At 34.0% G+C, this 22,041-nt stretch overlaps 1 protein-coding gene across 3 annotated transcripts in view; it reads right to left on the reverse strand.

The window, feature by feature from the left end:
• BANK1 (B cell scaffold protein with ankyrin repeats 1) overlaps nucleotides 1–22,041 on the reverse strand; it is a 259,252-nt gene that overhangs the window by 14,912 nt on the left and 222,299 nt on the right. For all 3 annotated transcript variants that reach the window (XM_016159041.2, XM_036227662.1, XM_036227664.1), the window contains exon 11: nucleotides 9,978–10,043. In XM_016159041.2, coding sequence (XP_016014527.2) covers nucleotides 9,978–10,043 — 66 coding nt within the window. The remainder of the gene's footprint in view (nucleotides 1–9,977; nucleotides 10,044–22,041) is intronic.

The raw sequence follows: 22,041 nt of genomic DNA on the forward strand, positions 1-22,041 counted from the left end.
CAATTTTAACATTATAAACATATGTATAGTAAAGCATGGAAAGAAATTTTTACAGATGACACAAGTTGTTCTATTGTGTATTAGCGGAAGTAAATAATTTCCAATTTTCTGTAATAATACTATATATTGTTTTCAAAATAAAAAAAAAATTTCTTCCACTTTGCTAATAGGTTTCTCCATGAAATATATGCCATTCCAAGCCATGCCGATATTCTCTACTATGCCTTATCCTACTGTACCATCTCACCAAATTATTTTGTGAGCAATTGGAAAGAACTTGTCAGTAATAGGACTTAAAGAAACAGTGACCAAGATTTAAATCTGAAGCTATTTTTTATGTTTTATAGAAAGGAATTAGGTAAATAAACTTAGGCCCACATGAGCAGATTAAGAGATATCTGGAATATTGATTTATTTGTAAGTTCTAAGCAAAAGCTCCACGTTTCCTCAACTTAGGGCTGCATATGACAAAGAGTCTCTCATTATCTACATTTTAGTCTGGCTCCATTGAGTCCTCTTCCCAACTAGGTCTCACCTTCTGTACTTCCATGTTTATCTTTGCTGTTGCCCAATTTTCACAAATTGGTTTAGCTGGAATCTCCCACCCTCAAAATCTGATTGCCCTCAATATCTGATCTGCTTCCTTAGAAGCGTTCATTATCCCCTAGGTCATGTGTGATCACCTTGGCCTGCCTTCAGAAGGAATTCTGTTAGGTAAGGTTAACTAGATTCTCTCTTAACCCTGATGTTTCCTCTTAATAATTTTCTATCCACTGCCCACCCCTCACACACTCCTTGGCTATAAATTCCCACTTTTCTTTGTTGCACTCAGATATGAGACCCCTGTTTCTCTGCTGAAAAACCATGACACAGGGGTCCCTATACTCACACTGTAGTTCCCCTGAATAAAATCAACCTGACTGTTTTGACAAGCATCAGAATAATTTTTTCATTAACAATGTATTCTTTGCTATTTCACTTTAATTGTTGGGGATTTAAAACTAATCTTTTTCCCACCACTGAGAAAATTCAGAAAAGTACTGGAAAACAAAATGACTATCATTATTATGCTCTTCAGAAATAAGGACTGTTAATGTTTTGGTGCTTTTTCTTTTTTAAGTGTACTTTCCCCTGCCCCCAAATTGGGCTTATACTGATATGTTTCCTGCTCTTTTCTTTTATTCGTATAACCTAAGAATGTTTCTATACTATTAAATAGTCTTCGAAATATGTTTTTTAGTAGCTATATTATATCCCCAAATTTGTATAAAATATTTAACTATTCTCTTACTGTTGGCTATTTTTTATTATTTTTATGATTATGAATTATTGGTCCTTAAAAATTTTTTACATAAATCATTGGCTGTATTGCTATTAATTTCTTGGGCTAGACTTCAAAAAGCATAATTGTTGAGTATAAACATTTTTAATGCTAGATACTTAGTGCCATAGTGCGATATGATATACAGCCTCGCTGATATGATGGAGTGCTGTCTTATTACACTTTTGATAATATTTTGTATTATTCAAGTAAAAAAAGCACAGAAACTTTAATAATTTTATAATCTAAACTTCTAGTAATTCTTATGCCAATATAATGGTAAATACTATAGACTTAAGCACTATATAAGTAAAAGACTTTAATAACACATGGTAAGTGGCGCTGCCTTTATCTTTTTATTTTCCTAAATGATTGCCTGATTTCAGCTCTTCTTATTTGTCTTCTTTGTGAATTTAAAAGCATTCTTCCAAATTGTTGTTTTTCCAAAGGAAAAAATTTTTCAATCCTTTCCAAATAATTGAAATTTTTTTAAATCTATAAATCATTTTAGGAAGAATTTAAAGTACCTATAGAAAAATATGGTGTGCCTCTCTCTTTGAATAAAAACTTGTTGTGTTTTCAATAGTATTTTTGAATACTATTGAAATATTAAATATTATTAAATAAATTAAAAATATTATTAAATAAATATTAAATATATACTATTAAATAGAATAAGTATTTTTCTTTCATGATGTCTTCAAAATAATATTTCTGGTACATAACAAACAAACAAACAAACAAACCCAAATTATTTCTGAATGATATTCAATAGTTTGAAATAATTTTAAGAGTCTTATAGTTGATTCTTTCATACTTTTTAGGCATGTACATATATAATCTAAAAATAATGAAAAACAGTTCCTCTTCTTCCCAACAGTTAACACTTTTTATTTAAATTCATATGTTATTCCAGTTGCTAGAACTTTCCAAAATAAAAGTAAGTAAAAATGTTGATAATAACCATCCTTATCTTGTTCCTAGCCTTAAGAAGACTATTTCTACCCTTGAACTAGTAAGATATTTCTGATCATGTTGAGAAATTATCCTCTTTCTTATTCTGTAAGCATTTTAAAAGCTATAAATAGTTGAACAGTCTTTTTGTATTTTTCTTCATTAACTAAGATTACCCTGTATTTTTTCTTAATGAAATAACTAGCACATTACATTAATATTTCTATTACATGGCATGGTTCATATAAAAATTATCTTGTGCTTGAGTTTGAAATAACTCAGTGGCAAAACTTGTCCCTGGTTATCTTCTGAATCAAACATATGTAAACATTCCTTAGTTATTATCCTAGTAATATTTTTTAAAATTCCTTTTATCATCTGACATAGTTTTTTTTTTTACATAAGTTGAGTTCATTTTTTAAATATATTTTATTATTATTTAAGAGAAGCTTTAGGCTTACAGTAAAATTGAGTAGAAGGTACAGAGATCTCCCATCTACCTCCTGTTTCCACACAAGCACAGGCTCCCCCATTATCAACATCCCCCAGCAGAGTGGTACATTTGCTACAATTAATGAACTTACACTGACATACCATTATCATTTGATATAATTTCGTTAATTAGTATCTCTCTTTTAAAAATCATATATTTTCGTGTATAAGAAATAAAACAATTCCTCTGATTCTGTATGCTCCCATCTACTCATGACAGATCTTTTAAATCGATGTTCTCTCTTGATTGGGATTGCCAGGGAACCTGCTAATTTACTCCTTTTAAAAATAAAGTTTTAGATTTGGTTAACATTTCTTGTGTTTTCACATCTGGAAATTCTTTAAATTTTTCCATTAGATTTCAACTTTTGTTAAATTTATTTCACTGGCTTTTTTTTTTTTTTTTTTTTTTACTTTGTTTTCCTTCTCTTCTTTAATAACTAAAGCTTTTAAGGCCATGATGTTGCCTCTACTTACAAAGACAGTTAGTAGGCTGTTTTCTAAATGGTCAACTGTGCTTTAATTTTTTCTTTGCCTTTAGAGTTTCTCAGAATTTTCTCAGTCATTTTTATTTAAATTTCTGTTATTAATACTTTAATATTGTATTAAGATCAGAAAGTGGGCTGAATAGGTCATATTTTATAGTTTATTTTATCAACTAGCATATTATCATATTATTACTTATAGATCTTTTATTAATTGTAGTCTATTAAGTACAAACTTATCTCAATTTTATATACCCCTTTGTTTTTATTTTTTGTATTTTTACTACTTTATCAAAGATTGAAAGTATTTATAGCCTCTTACATTTCTATGGTTTTGTCAGATTCTTTTATTTTACCATGTTTTATTTAAATATTCTAATGCTTTAATATTTGTCACATAAAAGTAGATAAATGACATACCTTTATTTGGATTTTAGAATTTAAATAAATGATTTTCTTTGTTTCATAAGTAATTTTGCCTAAAATTCTATTTTTTCTAAAATTAAGACTGAAAAAACTCATTTCTGTTTCTTAAATAACCATTACTCACCATTAGTTTTTCAAAATTTTCTTTATCATTTTTGGTGATATAGTTTTTAAAAGCAGAATAAAGTTTGTATCTTTTATCCACATTTGAGTCTATGTCTTTTATAAAAGAAAATGTATAATATAACATTTGGACCTGGCAAGCATGGGTACAAATTTTAACTCTGCTTCACCCCAACTTTGTAAGCATCATTTTTTTTTTTTTGTTCTATAGAATCAAGATAAATAATACTTTCCTTACAGGATTATTGCAAGGGTTAAAGGAGCCAATGCGTGTAACAAGCTTTATTTGTATTCATCTCAGCCTGACATTGACCTCTCACTTTCTGCTGCTGTTTCTTCTATATGTTTTCAATTCATTTATGAGTTCACAATTTTCTAAAAAAAAATTTGGCTTCCCCATACTGTTGCCAGGTACTGAACCTGAAAGTTGAATAGTTTGCTTAAATTTAATAAATTAAAATTCAAAAGAATCCATGCTTTTTATAGTTATTGCCTTAAAACATTTTCTAAAGAATTACAATATTTGTAAAGAGCTTCACATTTAGTTATAAATTGTTAGCCGAAATGTTCTTATTCTGTGTGTGTGTGTGTGTGTGTGTGTGTGTGTGTGTGTGTGTATTTCCCATTATCTCCATCTTGATAGTTTGGTAACTTTGAGGAAAATAGATGATAAATGACAATCTTACTCATGAAATAAATATTTACAGAAGCATGAATATCCTGAGACTTCATGATAAAATTCTCCTTCCTTTCCCTGGAGTGATTTTTTTTTTTAAGTTCTCATATTATTTGTTTGTCTTGTTCTTCAATCACATCTATAGAATCATGTTAACACAGTTAGTGTTTATTTATCCTTTCTGTCTATTTTTTTGTGTTCTAGTGTAGCTTTGTCACCTACAGGTAGGACATGATTCTTTGGCATTATGTGATGATAGCTTTGCAAGTACTAACTCCCTGTATAAATTACTAACATAGTTTTTCTTGACCATCCCTTCCCTCCATTACAGAGCTTTACGTGAGAGTCTCAGGATGCAAAGTGTAACATGAAATCCTTCTTCCACACTGTGTACTGGGAGGACTACTCTCTGCATGTATACAGAAAAACCAGAGCTGGAGAGGGGAGCTAATTTAGAAATTTGCACTTGTGTGAATGATATCTATGGGTCAGTGGGCAGACTACCGATTTTATTTATTTCAATCCTTTTTCTCAACCTTAGAATTAATTAGATTAGTTACAGATTCTAGCATTAACTTTTTCCAGCCTTTGTTTTCACTGTTACTAAGAATTTCTTTCTTTCTTTCTTTCTTTCTTTCTTTCTTTCTTTCTTTCTTTCTTTCTTTCTTTCTTTCTTTCTTTCTTTCTTTCTTTCTCTCTCTCTCTCTCTCTCTCTCTCTCTCTCTCTCTCTCTCTTTCTTTCTTTCTTTCTTTCTTTCTTTTTTGGTGCCTTGCCTTTACAAGAATTGCTAAGAGGCCACAATATGGGCCATTGACACATCACTATTTTAGACAAGAAATCAGTTATTAAAAAGTTTTTCCAAGTATGATGTTAATAAAAAGCTTTTGTGAACAATATGGCAAATGGAAATGTAAGTTATACTGAAAAAGAGAACTGAGGCCATTATTCTTTTATGAGGTATAAATGATCACATTTTGATAATTTTCCTTCTTTTCTTTTTAATATATCTGGTACTGGCAAAACTAGCCTGATTGAAGTACCTCAGAGACCAGCATTCTCTTTTCCCCACATAAGGGTAATATCATCCACATTTCCCCAGGTCTCCTACTTACAGAAAGTTTTATCATTTAACATTTATCAGACTGTTGCAACAGTGGGCCCTTAGCGAACACGTGCAAGGTATGTTCCTTGACTATATCTTTCCCATGAACTCGCATCTCACCCTCCCCAAAAAGACAAGCCAATAACAGCTGTGTGGCTAGAGGTGAAGCATTAGTGGGCAGAGACTACACCAGGAATTGTAAACTCATAAGCCTATAGGGGCTGGGCAGTTAGAATTACTGAGCAGAGAAGATTTCGTGCCTGCTTATTAAATACATCTGAATAGTTTTCATTATCACAAGTAAATATGTTATCTTTCATGTTATCTTTCATGATTTTATTGATAACATGATTCTCTTTATATATTCTTTATTTTTCCACTTTTGATAGAATTATGAATTTAGAGAAATGCATCTCAAATATAAGAAAACAACATGGAAAGCATGTTAACCAATCATAGCAGCAAAAGTCATTTATAGAAAAAGATACAATTATATGAAAGAAAGTGGTTGGAGATTTGAATTTTTACATGAAACATGGATTTAAATGTGGAAAAAATTAAAAATTATATTGCGCAGATTATTTTGGAAACATAACATATGTAGAGGCGTAATCTGACCATAATATGCTTCTGAAACAGTTTCTTTTGGTTATATATTTTTTGTATGTTGGTTTCGAGATTATTGCTTATTTCTATTCTTATATGTTTATTGGGGTAACATTGGTTAGTACGATTATATAATTTTCAGGTGTACATTATCATTTGACATCTGTATATTCTATTGTGTCTACAAATAATTCTTATGCTCATCTAGGGTTGGGAGTCACTGGTATAGGCAGTTGGTCAGGATGAATGTACTCTTCTCACAACTCACTTAACTCCACCCCTCAAAGAGATGATTTGTCTTCTAAAACTGGCAGCAACAACACATCTTTGATGCAATTCAGTATTGAACTGTGTGGCTGAGGAGATCTGTGGATATGACTCATGATTCACAGGGAGGCAGTTTAGAAGTTAAGACTGTTAAACCTCATCAGTTGTCATGTTATCATGTTTGAGGTAAGACTACATCAATAAAATGAGGATGATTCTGGTGAGGATAGAAAAGTCCCCTTGGCATCATCCAAGAAAAAGATATAACTGAGAAAAAAAAAATTTAACCTGTCTGGAAGATGTGAGCAGTTTTGACCCTAGACTATTTTATGATTTTGCGAGGCAGGAAAAATTAAGCAGATATTTCCATGTTCTTGAAGAACCAGCCCTTATATTCCTCCAGCATCTTTCGGCTTGATAATGTTCACCTACAAGTCACCTAACTACTAATTATATTTTATAGAAACTTCATTATTTGGCAGAGGCCTGATGAATGCAAATAGTCTAGTCACTGGGAAGGAATCTAGTCCCTGGGATGTATAGATAGAATAGACCGAAATTAAGGATTATAAATCAGTCCTCTGTGAGTTTGGTCAGCATGATTCAGACTTTAAAACTGCTCAGCTACTAAAAAATTCAGGTCTCAAGTTAAAAAAGAAACTTTCAATGGGCCTGTGAGGTTCAGTTGGGGGAAGAGGCTAGAGGTATTGTAGCAGCGTATTCTGTGACACCGTTATACCATTTCTTAATTTTAAAACCAACTTGGAAAACTGATTTTAAAACTATTCTGATGAAAACTTTTATTTGTGATCCAAAGTCCTCAGCATTTTTCTTATATTTTTTTTTCAAGAAGCAAAAATTGAGTTGAAAAAATCTGTTAAGTTTCCATGGAAATGGTGCCAATTACTTTTTTTTTTCTGTTCCTCAGGAAAATTCCTTGATTTAGTAATAGTGTAACTTCCTGGCAATCCCTTGGCAGTCGTGAACGGAGGGCATCTGAAACATTTGTACTTTCAGTGGGAAAATGGTTGGCTCTCATAAACCTTTTCCTTCCAGCATATAGTGAAAGAATAAAATAATTTCTTTAACCTTTTTTAGAGAAACTATCTAGTCCTATTAGAAAATCTGGACTCTGACAACCTCTCATAAAAGGGCCTTTTTTGTTCTTTACTAAATAAAGTTATCATTGGTGAAACATGCACTGCTTTTCCTATTACACCATGAGATCCTAGGATATGTAGAGTATTCATCAACTCAGAAATAAGCAGATTTGATTGCCTAGTATGTCACATAGACTGGATGGTCATAAAAATCTTAAAAGGCTTAGGCAAAAAATGGTTGTACAGAGTAAGCCCTTCGAGGTACTTAATTCTTTAATTTAAAAATCTTCCTGATTATTCTCAATTATCTTCTTTTTTTCTCAGATTGCAGTAATAAGGGAGTTTTTTTTTTTTTTTTAACATTTCATGAGGTTTATGTTCCTCTAGTCCTTGCAAATAGAGCAATGTTCTTGTTTGTTTTTATGTTCCGTGGAATTACTGATGTCTAGGGTTAAGGCATCTAGGGAAAGTGCTCTAAGGTGACTAATTGAAAACATTATCAAGAAGTTGGATATAAATATCTAGAGAGAGAGAAAAAAATCATATAAAATTTGTTCAAAATTTTCAGTTTCCTAGCCCTCAAAGAGTTTTAAAAATGTAGTAATCATTGAACTTGATGAAGTAAAACAAAATATGAACAGATTTTAATCCAATAAAATATTTTATAATTAAGTCCTTATTTCCTTTCATTATTTTCTCTTCCCCTTTCTTTACTGGATACAGAAGAGACTATTTTTCTATACATATGGTAGAATAATAATTGGTCTTGTCCAGGCTTAATGGACATTGGTAGCCTTTCCTTATATTGCTCTCTGTGGGATAACCAGAATAGTCAATAAGATCAAGCATTCCAGAATCTCTGCATTACACTCGCTACTTGTCACTTTCCTTTACTACCTGTGGCCTTCTTCACATTTTCCTTTATGTTCTAACAGAAATTACTTAAAAACATGGTAATTAAAGAATTTATAAAAAATTGCTTCTGATAAATATTCTTTCAAAGAACTCAAAGCACCCTTCACCCTTACTCTTTCCAAAGCTCTGTGAGGTATGTGGGGGAGTACAGAGAGGAACAAAGTCTCCTCTACTTTGTTTAATTCTTCAGTGATTATTTGACCTTAATTGTACAATGATCTCATATGGAATTCTTCATTTATTTCTTAAGAGCTAAAAGCACAGTGGGAGCAAAATTGCAGACTTAAAAAGATACATCTTTTCCTCCAAATACAAAATCAGTAGAAATAGAAAATTGTCCAATAAAATTTTTTTGTGTGTGTAAATATATAAGCAGAATATTCAAGTAATTCATGGAAGACTGAGAGTTCAGCTTCATCGTGTGCCGCATTTGAGCACCATCTACTAAACTGGAAGAACGTTTGAGGTATAACCTCGCTGCTGTGGGAAACACCACTTGAAGTTATGCATAAAGAATACCCATTTTAGGGACACAGTTTTATTTGGAGGATGATCCGTGGTGTCCTAGGAGCAGGTCCATTGAGGATCTCTATTTAATAGCTCAGTGAATATTAGAAATTGGTGCCATCAGTACCTAGCTATCTTCACAATGCTACAAAAGGACGCTGACTATGGGAGTGTTTAGGGGCTGCTGTGAAATAATTTCATGGTTTTATTTTAACATCTCTCTCAATAATTAACTGGTACTATTATTTTGGACTGAAGTTATTTCAAAGGCGAGTTGAGGTTAAAAGCATCTGTATATGCTCATTTTTATTAGAGCCAGCCAGGGTTACCTCTACTTCTGCCACCTTTTACATTTTTCATTTTTGAACTTTAACTAAAATCTTATTATCAAAAAAAATTATAATAAATAATCTGCTAGAATCTCTTTTCAATAGGAACCAAGTGAGCCACGGAAAACTGAGAGCAGCTGCCTCCTTGCAGAGTATAAGGAAAATAGTCTTGGGTGAGATGTCTCTACCTACAGTTTTCAGCTCTTCTCTGCATGACAAATAATTGCACAAAAAATGTTGGTTTAAATGCTGAAGGTAAAATAATGAGAAAGGGTATAATCTTTGACTGGAGTTCAATGTAGAGCATAGAAAACCCATACTAGTCCCATTTTTGGTGTAATCAATCATCTCTTTGAACCAAGTAAGTTCTGGAGCCTTCTCTTTGTGAAAGCATGGTCTCTGAGGCACGTTAGAGAATTTCTTACTTGACATTTCTAGAACTCTGATAACACCCTCATCACTACAAATATTCTCACAAGACCATTTCTTGCCATTAATGCATTTCCTTGCATTAATTTTATTATGGCAATATATTTGGGTAAGACATCAAGTTAAGAGTAAAATTAATCAAGTACATAATTATTTACTTCTACCCCTGGAGACTTTATTCAGTATTCATAAGACCTCTTCAATGCTTAGAGATTATTAAATAAACTGAAGTTTATGTCAGTACCTTGTTTCCTAGGACAAGGGAACTTGTCACCATCAGATTGTCTTCTGGCTGCCTTTTGTTGAAACACTGTAAAAAAATATAGCACATATTATTTATTCAACATAAACATAAAAAAAGAACAAACTGTGGAAGTCTCCAGGAAATTAGAATGTAACATATCATTTTCCTTAATAACAATTTCTCAATTGTATTATTTTTTAGTAGGAAGATTATTAAATATACAATTTTCTCATTTGTGCAGCTTATCAGTCATTTCAAAAAGCATTTTCTTTGAGCAGAATAGGATAATGCTGATGAAATGCCTCATTAAACTATTTAAATCAAGATATGATTCCATTTTGATATCAGGTAGAGATAAAAGTTGCATTTTGTTAAAAGTGATAAATGTTAAAATCACATGAAAAATTCCATTTGCACAGAAATTACTCATGCTGACTTCTGGGTGATAAGCAAAGATAATGACTGTTTCTTCCTAAATAGATGAAAAGACTGCTGCATTTCACAGATGTAATCATAAAGAAGACACTTTATTCTTGCATCATCTAGCTGGACCTCAGAACTTTTAAAGCAGCTTATTCATTATCTGAAAAGTGCTTTGTTCTCATTTATTATTTCTCACACGAAATTCCGTGAGACAAGTCAGCATTACTCACCCCATTTTGCAGATGAAAGATAAAATTGATTGTTTAATATTTATTGAGCACCCACAAAGTTTCATATAGCTTCTGGCATTTGTTAATGAAAAAATCTCTACCCTTTACAACTTGACTTTAGAAATTGAACATCGCAGAGTTTCCATTTATTTTTTATGAGGAGTTTGAATTATAGGGTTTGGAAACTGGAAAAAGCCTTGGAGGTTTAGTCCCATCTCACAGATTACGGAGGTAGAAGTAACTAACTTGTAAAAGGGCCAAGTAATTTTGCAATGATCCCAGAACCACTCTTAGTAGAGCTGTGATTTAGACCCTCAAGCTTTGATCTTCAATTCATCGCTTGGTTCTTTACAACATTGCTACATCTTTTCTTTAACTATTTCCATCTAAAGATAAAGAGCTAGTGAGAAGGGATTAAAAAGAACCTTAGAGCATTTCCAACATGCTTGTGTCTCTTATTCTTAGCAGCTCCCTAAGACTTCCTGGGATAATCAAGCTGAGGCATGTGGGAGTGAGAGTGGTACCGATGGATGGTGTCTGACCACTCCCCTTGGGAGACACATCCCAGAAGTTATCTTGGATCTCTGTCTTTGGTTTTAACGTTCTTTAAACCAATCTAATACCGAAGTCATATCTATGATTACTCTAGATGACACTTTTTTGAATTTAAAAAAGTTCTTTAAATCAAATCAAATCAATAACCGTTTATTAAGCATACGTAATTTCCCAGCCGTTGTCAAGAGAGAAGGTACTCTGCTCTACTGTCCTTTTTCAAACAGGAGAAGCAAAAGATATTTTCAAAGGATGATGTGTTTAAGGAAAATTATACAGGTGAAATAATATTTCTGGTTGAAAATAAATTTTCTGCCTCAAATTAGTATTTGGAAAACATGCTAAATATAACTTACTGGCAAATTCCTAGTTTTGGCTTACCTTTTTTCTAAAATAAAATATGCGGATAGATGTATGGTCTGTGAATATATTTTAGGATATTAGAAGAATTTTTATAAGTGGTACTTGAATTTTTCATTGGCCAGTTCTAAAAGTCTTGAAAAAATAAAATACTTTTTAAATTTTAATAACATGCACTCTGTACTCTCTCCCCGCCCCAATATTGTTAAGGTAACAACTAAGACTATTAGATTAAAAAACTATAGTTTGGCATTATTCATGTGGGAAACAATCTGAATCCAAAGATAAATTCAGAAAATAAATTCTCCAAATAAAGCTTACCAAACATCAATTTAGAAATTCTGCTAAATTTTGAAGCTACAGAGAACTTGGAAATGGATTATTCTTTCCAGCTTTTTGACATTAATTTGTTAAAAATTACTTTACATTTTACAGAAAAAATATTTTATTGTCATATGTTCTGTTGACAACAAATGCCCAGCTTTCATGAAATACAGTAAATGTTAAGTAAGCACTCTCAGTTTCTAGGTTAAGAATTTACAAGTAGTGTATTTACCTATTGTTAGGTCTTACCAGGGCTTATAGTTGAAACGGCCTAGGTTGGGGTGGAGGATTGGGATGGGAAAGTAAGATACTCTGAGTAGGATGAAAGTGCTGATAACAGAAGTTTTTAAAAGCAGGAAGTAAACTAAGCCACGCCCCCCAGTACAACCGTCCTTTGTATCTGTAAAATCTCCCATGAAATTTCCTCCTAACTCACCTCCAGCGGCACCTATTTTAACTGTTCCCTTCCTCCCACCTACAGACACATCTCATTTCCTTATGAAAGCCCAATTAGCAATTAGCATATTGCTAAGCACATTATTTTCTCATTGCTGTGAAAATTAGGAGATTTTTTTGAACATGACATAACCTTGGAAAAGATCTACGTTAGTCGTTTCCTAAGAAAGAGCATGCCCATCGAAATCATCACTGACGCAAATATGCGTACCAAGAATTCATACTCTATTAGCCTTAGGAAAAAAATAAATGCAAACTTCTGGAATGCATTAATCTTTCTTTTTCTTTTTATAGTAAATGTTACCTGAAACATTTTAAATTGCTTCCACCAGTGAAACCTTTGTTCTAAAAAGTTTTATATAATTTATATTTATCATGTTCACCCATGCAACCTTTATAAGAGATAAAATTCATGATATGGTGAGAACTGAAATTGGGTTATGGGTTACTTTGATTTATATGTGAAGGCTTATATTTTTGTACAAGATTTGTGGTAAGACGAGAGTCCGTTTTAAACATATAGAATTGAAAAAATCTATATACCAGAATGCTAATCAGCTTGGTAGAGTGGAAGGGGCATCATTTTGTTTTAATATTTACGTGTAGTATGGGAAAATGGCTTTGTCCTCCTGGGCCCTTATTTTCTTGCCAATAAAGTTAGGATGTAGATGAGATGAGCTCTAACTGTCTCGCTTAGCTGTGACATTTTAAGATGCTATCAATCCTTTTTTCCAAAGTCATTCCATGCCAATTGTGCCTGAATAAATACTTAAGTGAATATGAATTTAAATAGAATGTTATTTTGAGCAAGAGATTATTTTTGCTGGGGGCTTAGACTAATAGAAAAATCAGAAAGTTAAATCGCAGACCAATGTTAATTTTTTGTAATATATAAAGATGACCCTGTCCCCATCTTGGAAGATACTGTTTTTGACTGCATCGATGTTCAAATAATGCTATGAGGTAATTATGACATACATCAGCTTTGACGACTCTCTGCCCCAGTGAAATCTTATTTTTCTCTCTTTACCTAAAATTGGAATTTAAAAAGAAAGAAAAACACGTACATTATTAGTAGTTGTCACTGCCTTTAAACATTAAAAATCCATAGAGAAAAAAAATAATTTTTGAGGTTCAAAATAATCTCAAACAATGCAAATGTCCCAAATACAACCTCCATTTATTTTAAATGGTGGCGAAATGACTTCTATAAAATTTTCTCTAAAACAGAAATGACATTGAATGGAGAAAATTAGCATAGTATTAAATATTCAAAACATTAAGCAAAACAGAATTATCAGGAGAGCAGAGGAGAAAGAGGTGAGATATAATGAATTCACTTACACTATTTGTCTTTCCAAGTTGCTTCTGCAAAAATATTCTTCATGTCAACCTCATTTGTGGCCTATTTCAAGCAAAGAGACTCTTCTAGAGCTGTTTTTCTTAGAAAATCTGATAAAGCTTATTTGAAATTATTTTACAAGTAGCTAAAGTAATGGAAAGTCTGTGCAATAGCTAAATACATTCATAAAGATACGAATTATAAACAACAAACCCCTTGATGTTCCATACCCATTTGAAGTATAAAAAGAAATGTTGTCTAGAGATATACGCTTATCACTGATGATCATTCTTGAACTTAGAGATTTGATATAAAATAAAATATACAGATCTGTATTGGTTTTTAGGGAATCTTATTGTACAGGTAGCAGCAGTGTGTTTCTTATTCATTTAACAAATTTTTGTCAGGCTATGTAGCCAAGGGTTATGTTAGGTCCTGAGGATGCAAAGGTAATTAAGACCCAGGCACAGTTTCTATACTGTACTCCATTTTCATATATTCATTTAAGCAAAGTTCAAATGTGTCATTAGTGCCTACTGATAAGAGAAGGCAGTGATGAAAAAAATTAGGAAGGGAAAGGGAAATAATGCAGCCTCTGTAGCCTTACTTTCCCTCTCTTGTTTCCCCAAGTAGCACCCCATTAAAGCTACTTACAAAATAAGGAGAATAAGGTAAAAGAAAGCAATGTAAACAACCCTTTTGTCTAGCCAGTGAAGACAGGTAATGGAGTATTCTGACCCTGTGACTTATCAAACCAAAGCTCAGAGAGATGTAGTCTCTTTGCAAATTGACTGAGATAGATTGAACACTCCAGTCAGCTTAAAATAATCATTTTATTCTGCGAGCAATAGTTACATGTTATTAATTTGAACATATTTATCAAACATAAGTCACCACATTTAAATAGGCACACTAGAGGTAGCATGCCCACACAGATAGTGACGTCAGCCACATTAATATTCACCAGAAAATAGTTTACTGCCCAGCAGATATATAGAATCATGAGCTATGATTTTTTTTTTTGAGGGGGCATATGCAAATAGCATTCAACACATATGAGGTCACTGATGTGGTTAAAGCATGCTCCTGAGATTAGTAGAGGTGGAAAGTTGGCAAGCACACATCTGCGTGAAGGAAAATGGAGTAAAAATTCTAACTCAGTGGCAATACCAATGAATGCTTTGGTTTTCTAAGTTGAAAACATAAACTTTCTTTCCAATGTGTAATCGAAACTTTAAATTTGATGAGAGTGTTTCCAGTTTCTGGCCAGGATGGTGGAGTAGGTAAATGCTGTCTTTGCCTTCTTTCATGATCACATAAAAATTATAATTAAACTACAGAACAACTATCATTGAGGATCATCTGAAGTCTAACTGAAGAGAAGTCCTATAACTAAGGACATACAGAAGAAGCACCCCCCCCCCCAAACTGGTAGGAGGGGAAGAGATCAGAAGAGGCTGGTCCCACACCCACATGTGGTGGTTAAAATTCAGGAGGGATATACCAGTCATGGGGGTCCCCCTGGAGGAGTTGGCAGTCCCAGCTCCAGACAAGGCTCCTTAGCCCAGGATGCCAGAAAGAGAAGTCTCCACAACTTTTGACTGTGAAAACCAGTGAAGATTGTGGCTGAGTGAGATGGAGGTAGCTGGAGTACCAGGAAATCCTTTTAAAGGGCCTGTTCATGGAGTTATTCACTCACTCTGAGCTCCAGTCCTGGGCAGCAGTTTGGAGGGTGTCAGGGACATATGGGAAGGAGCTCAGTTGTCTGGGTTTGGGGCAAGGGCTAAAAGGGAAGCTTTCTCCCAGACAGAAGTGCTGGCAGGATCCACTATTTCATTGTCAAGCCCTTTACGAACCCAGTTTTCAGGCTTTGGTGCTGCCATATCTGAGTCTACATCAACTTGGCTAACACTGGGTACCCTGCCCTAATGACTCCCTGAGATTCCTGTGGGCTCACCCAAGCCTCTTCGAGCGGCTTTTCCATATAAATGGCCTATCTTGGCTCATGTTGTGGACTTCCCTAAAATCTCCCAAAAGTTCACTAATTCCAAATAAGCAGCATCTGGCCTCAGCATGTCCCATCCCTCTTGCTAAGCAGCCCCAGGTCAGGCACTTGTGGCAACTGACTTCATGGCTTGGCCGCTTGCATCAACTCCAAGCCCAGCTTAGTGGTGGCCACCTGTAGATTGCTTGGTGGCTCATGACAGGTGTCCCAGAAGAGGCTCGCTGGCTGGCTGGCTTCAGACTAAGCTGGAGCACCACCCAGGGCCATATTTGAGGACAACACATCCAAAAAGCAGACTGGGAAGGTACCAGAGCCCTGCTAAAGCAAATGCTGCTCCACAGGGTCAGCTCCTGCACAATGGCTCCTCCATCATAGTCACCAGCCAGTCTTCACTATGAATTAGCCCATGGATCAACCCTTCTCATTGACATACAAACATCAATCAAGGCTCAACTACAATAGAAGGGCACATACCACTCACACAAAAGACACACCGGAAGCATGCGGGTCAGGTGACCAGGGAGTCTGTATCACTGGGTTCCACAGGACACTTACTACATAAAGCCACTCTACTGAGATTGGGAGACAGAGCAGCCCTACCTAATACATAGAAATAAACAGAAGAAGGCAGCCAAAATGGGGAGACAAAGAAACATGTCCCAGATAAAAAAAGAGAACAAAGCCTCAGAAAAAGAACTAAAGAAAATGGAGACAAGCAATCTACCAGATGCAGAGTTCAAAATACTGGTTATAAGAATGCTCAATGAATTTAGAGGAAGAGTAGATGAACACAGTGAGAACTTTAACAGATAGAAAACATAAAAATTGAAATAGAAAACATGAAAAAGGACTAGTCAGAAATGAAGAATACAATAACTGAAATGAAGACTACGTTAGAGGGAATCAACAATAGATTACATGAAACAGAGAAACGAATCACTGATTTAGAAGATAAGGTAGTAGAAACCACCCAAACAGAATAGCAACAAGACAAAAGAATCTAAAAAAATGAAGATAGTTTAAGGGGAAACATCAAGTGTACCAACATTTACATAAAAGGGGTACCAGAAGAAGGGAGAGAGCAAGAAACTGAAAACCTATTTGAAGAAATGAAGATGGAAAACTTCCCTAACTTGGTGAAGGAAGTAGACAAAGAAGCCCAAGGAGCTCGGAGAGTCTCAAACAAGATGAATCTACACCAAAACACATTCTAATTAAAATGCCAAAGGTTAAAGACAAAGAGAGAATATTAAAAGCTACAAAGGAAAAGCAGTTAGTTACCTACAGGGAGCTCTCATAAAACTGTCAGCTGATTTCCTAACAGAAACTTTGCAGGTTAGAGGGATTGGCAAGAAGTATTCAAAGTGATGAAAAGCAAGAACCTATAACCAAGATTACTCTACCCAGCAAAGCTATCATTTAGAATTGAAGGACAGATACAGAGATTCCCAGACAAGAAAAAGCTAAAAGAGTTCATCAACACCAAAACAGTATTACAGAAAATGTTAGAGGGACTTTTTTTAAGAAGAAGAAAAAAACTAAAAAAATGAATAATAAAATGACGATAACTACAGATCTATCAGCAGTTACTTAGAGTGTAAATAGATTAAATGCTCCAGTCAAAAGATAGGATGGCTGAATGGAAAAGATAACAAGATCATTATATATGCTACCTAGAAGAGACGTACTTCAGGTTGAAAGATACACGCATACTGAAAGTAAAGGGATGAGAAAAGATATTTCATGAAAATGGAAACAAACAAAAAAAAAAAACAAAAAAGTAGAGTAACAATACTTATACCAAACAAAATAGCCTTTGAAAAATGGTTATAACAAGAGACAAAGAGGGACCTAGTAATCTCACTTCTGGGTATTTACCTGAAGAAACCCACAAGACTACTTTGAAGGGATATGTGAATTCATATGTTCATTGCAGCATTATTTATAATAGCCACGATATGGAGGCAACCTGGGTCTTCATCAATGGATGAATGGATGAAAGAAGAGGTGGTACGTATATACAGTGGTTTAATACTCAGCCATAAAAAATAATAAAATCTCGCCATTTGCAACAACATGGATGGACCTAGAGGGTATTGTGCTGAGCGGAGTAAGTCAGATAAAGACAAATGCCATATGATTTTACTTACATGTGAATCTAAATAACAAACCAACCAAACGAACAGAACAGAAACAAACTCATAGATACAGAGAACATTTTGATGATTACGATGGGAAGGGAGTTGGGGTGGGAGTGGGTGAAAAAGGGAAAAGGATTAAAAAGTACAAAGCAGTCAGGTGATATAAAGTATAGCATAAAGAATATAGTCAATAACATTGTAATAACTATGTATGGTATCATATGGGTACCAGATATATCGAGATGATCACTTTGTAAGTTATGTATATGTCTAATTACTATGTTGTACACTTGAATCTAATATAATATTGTATGCCAACTTAATGAAAAATAAAAATTATTAAAATAAAGTATTCCCATTAAAATTCTTTCCCAAACCAGGAAATCTAACTATATTTTTTCTACTTCTAAGGAATTTAATTTTTACTAGAGTAGAATACAAACTGTTTTTATTTGCATATTTATTTTTGATGCAAAAGCAGGATATTTCCATTCTAGAAATATTTCTTAGTCAGGAAGTTGGAACATTAAGAGACAGACGGAGAGACAGAGGGAGAGAGGGCAGTTGGTTTGGAAAATTTGGCGTATTTAGAGCTTGAGGCCATTGTATTGAGTTCATTAGCAAAATCTTCACTTCACCCCTGGGCAGGTAGGTTCTTCCTCTTGTTACTAGGAAGGCCACATGTATTGAACACCTAATTGCTTGCAGAGCACTGTACTAGGAGTTTACCTCTTCCCATACGATTTTATTCAGGCTCATTGATTGATTTTACTTTTTAATCATTTGTAGTCAATAAAGAAATGATATAAGTATAGATACTCTAGTAACATCCCTAGTAATTTTCCCTATTGTTTCAAAGAGAAGTGGTTTGGGTTGTTAGAAAGTCACTGCAATACTCTAGAAAATACGATGAGTTCACCTTTTCATTCATGCCTAGTAATCACTAAAAGTAATTTCTTTTTTCTATATCAGGAAGTATTGCTATCCTGAGTAGTAGCAGTAGGATGTGGTCATGCTCACTTTAAATAAACATTAAATACAGTTGTTAATAAGACTCAAACTACAGAAGACTGAAAATGTCTATCTATATAAACTGAAGATAAATTATATGCAGATGAAAAATTTCAGAGCTGTGCCCACTTGTTCTATGTAGTACAAGTGTAGCTGTGCCCACTTGTTCAATAACTGGCAGTTAATAATTTGGAAATGTCATACAAGATGATACACAAAAGAAGATACAAAGGCATACCACCTGGGGAGATATGGCAAGTCATGCCTCACCTCTGTATCTACGGCTGACTTTTCATCATAGTGATCACCATTTCTGCATCCTACTCTGTGCCAGCTGCTATACATAGTTTTAGTTTCCATGAAAACTCTCCGAAGTAGGTAATATTATTCTTTTAAAAAAATTAAACAAATAAAGCAAGGCTATGTAACTTGTACAGTTATAACAAAACTTTTCAGTGGCTAAGTCATAATTCAAATTCAGTTCCATCTGACTTCACGATCTTTATGAATTTCACTTTACCATGCTGCCAGGCCCCCAGTGAGCCAGCCCTACAGAGCACCTAATATTTATCTAATAGGTTCATACTTAGAGTTAAAAAAGTGTACAAATTAAAAGTACTGCTGAAAACTATTGTGAATTTAAGAAATCTAAAGTGAGAAAAAAGACAATTTGTGTAGATAACTGTTTGATACATCTATGATTTCATCTTCAAATGACCTTTCCCTAAAGTATTCAAATGTTTACTCTGTCTTAAAATGGAAACAACCCATGTTATGTTTTTTCACCTTAAGCACTATAGATGATTTGGACTGCATAATTCTTTGTGGTTAGGCCTGTCTTGTGAATTGCAGGACACTTAGCAGCATCCTTGGCCTCTACTCACTATATGCCAATAGTAATGTCCCGGTTGTGACATTCAAAAATGTCTTTAAACATTGCCAAATATCTACTGGGAGGCTAATCACCATCAGTTAAGAATGACTACTCTAGGACTATTAAGCTTCTCACTAAAGACATTTATAACAGAGACTTTAGTAGTATCATATGCTAAGGAGAAAAAAAGATCAGAATTCACTCTGCTGTTGAAAATCTAAAGACTTGATAATATTTGCATTTATTTCCATATGTAATATAATCTGTTAATGTCAATTTATACCATAGTTGATTACTGCTTCCTTCCCCTTCGCTAATTTAAAGAAATTGAATTTCTTGAAGATGAGACTGGAAAAGTTCATCATTATTATTATGCCAATAGATGGTCTGCAAAGCCCTTGTTGGTTTTATTCAATGTCTCTGTGATGTTCCATTGTGAGAAAAACAGAAAGTTCACATCAAAACATGTGGTTTACACAAGCAGGCTTAATTGTCTCTAATGGATAGTGCGATCACAGATCTGAAAGACTGCTCCTTTTTAGAGCTGCACTAGCACCTATCAAGGAAAGGAGAGGCAGAGAGAGAATCACAGGGACACTGGACTTACAAAAGGAATGACAAATATGGTGCTCTGTCCTGAGAGCACTTGTGATATACGTACTAAGTCCCGAAGCTAAATGGTTTGGACAAGGTCACCCAGCCAGAGTAGGACCCAAGACACTTAATCTAAGGCCTGCTTTAATCCACTTGACCATATTTCTTCACAAATGAGGACAGAGACCATTTCACTCTGTCACATTTACAATGATATGGATTAATTTTCCTAAGAGAGTCTACAAGGTCTTTTTTTATGTTTGCATTTCAATTGCATTGTATGTGATCCATTTCAAATAGAAGTGAATTGCAAGTAGAAAATTTCTGAGAAATACTGAGTTGTACTTGACATTTTGGGGTCCTAGTAGTTGAGTAGCTCTCAAAAAGGTCATATACAACTTTGTTGCACTGCTAAATGCCAAGGGCAATTCAGTAGCAATTGAAAATTGAAAGGGAAATTATATTCTACCCCAAACCAGAAACATGGACTCTGAAGAAGAATCTTGGTTCTATTAATTGTGTGAGGGGAAATGCGAAATTGTCCATTGCTGTTGAAAAATTTTCCCCAATAGGCAGTCATCTCTTGGAATGATTTATGGATATGGTTTTACTGCCAGTCTATCTACACTATGCAAAGTACTCATTCTCCTTCTTTGATTCGTCTTAAATCGAGAATTCTGTCACTAAGAAGGACTGTAAATTCATGTTAATTCCTCTATATTCTTGAAGATTAATGAACCTAATCTTTCCCAATATTATTGGGAGAGAAAAGTGGAGAGTATACAATATCTGAAAGCAGGTAGACTTCAAAAATTTTTTGTTTAAGAAAGGTGAGTTATTTTTTGTTGTTAACATAAAATTAGGTTTTGTATAACAGGAATAAAATTAAAAAATGAGAAATATATCTCTTGATAAAATGAATCATAAATTCAAGTTTGCATTAATAAGTTACATTTCTGAAGGCAGGGGATGTTGGTGAAAGTGGGGAAAAAAAAGCTTTTTTCTAATATGTGATACTGTGTAAAAGCCATGCTTGGCTGTAAGTGAATATCCTAGAACTTTGTCCTATCCTGTGTGGGCTACTACTCTCTTCAAATTAGTAGTACTTTGAACATAGGATACTTGAAAACAGGAGAAATTTGGGAATCAGCAGGGTGGTATATATTTCTGACTATCTTCCAGAGTGTCAATCAGGTCTCCTATTTTAGCCACATTGATGCAATTCTTGATACTTTTATCATTTACTTATCCTGTATTCATGCAATTAAAATTCATCAACTATTCACACTTTTTACTATGAATTCAATGCTGAGCTTGGCACCAAAGATACAAGGATGGGCAAAAGTAGATGAAGTTGGTCTCTTCCTTCATGGATCTTATAGGTTAGTAGAGGAAATAAATATTAAAAAGTAATTTAGAAATAAATATATTAATAAAGGTAATTTGTGGTTCCATGTGCACAGGCATGGGAGCCAAACTGACCTTGGACCAAATTCTACATCTTACTCTTCTTTGTTTTATCATAATGGGCAAGAATTGAAACTCAATGAGCATTAGTTTCCTCAACTCAAAAATAATGCCAACCATGTATGATTGTTGCATAGACTGGAAATTACCATGAAAGTTGCCTAATAATAATGACATAGAATACACTGTCAATTTTCCCCTTTAGAGGACAGGGTATATCTTCCCCACCACCCCTCCACTACATTTCTAATAGTTTCCTCAACCTCTGACTCCACCAGAATCCAG

The sequence above is a fragment of the Rousettus aegyptiacus genome, unplaced genomic scaffold, assembly GCF_014176215.1.
Source record: "Rousettus aegyptiacus isolate mRouAeg1 unplaced genomic scaffold, mRouAeg1.p scaffold_m13_p_10, whole genome shotgun sequence".
Lineage (NCBI taxonomy): Eukaryota > Metazoa > Chordata > Mammalia > Chiroptera > Pteropodidae > Rousettus > Rousettus aegyptiacus.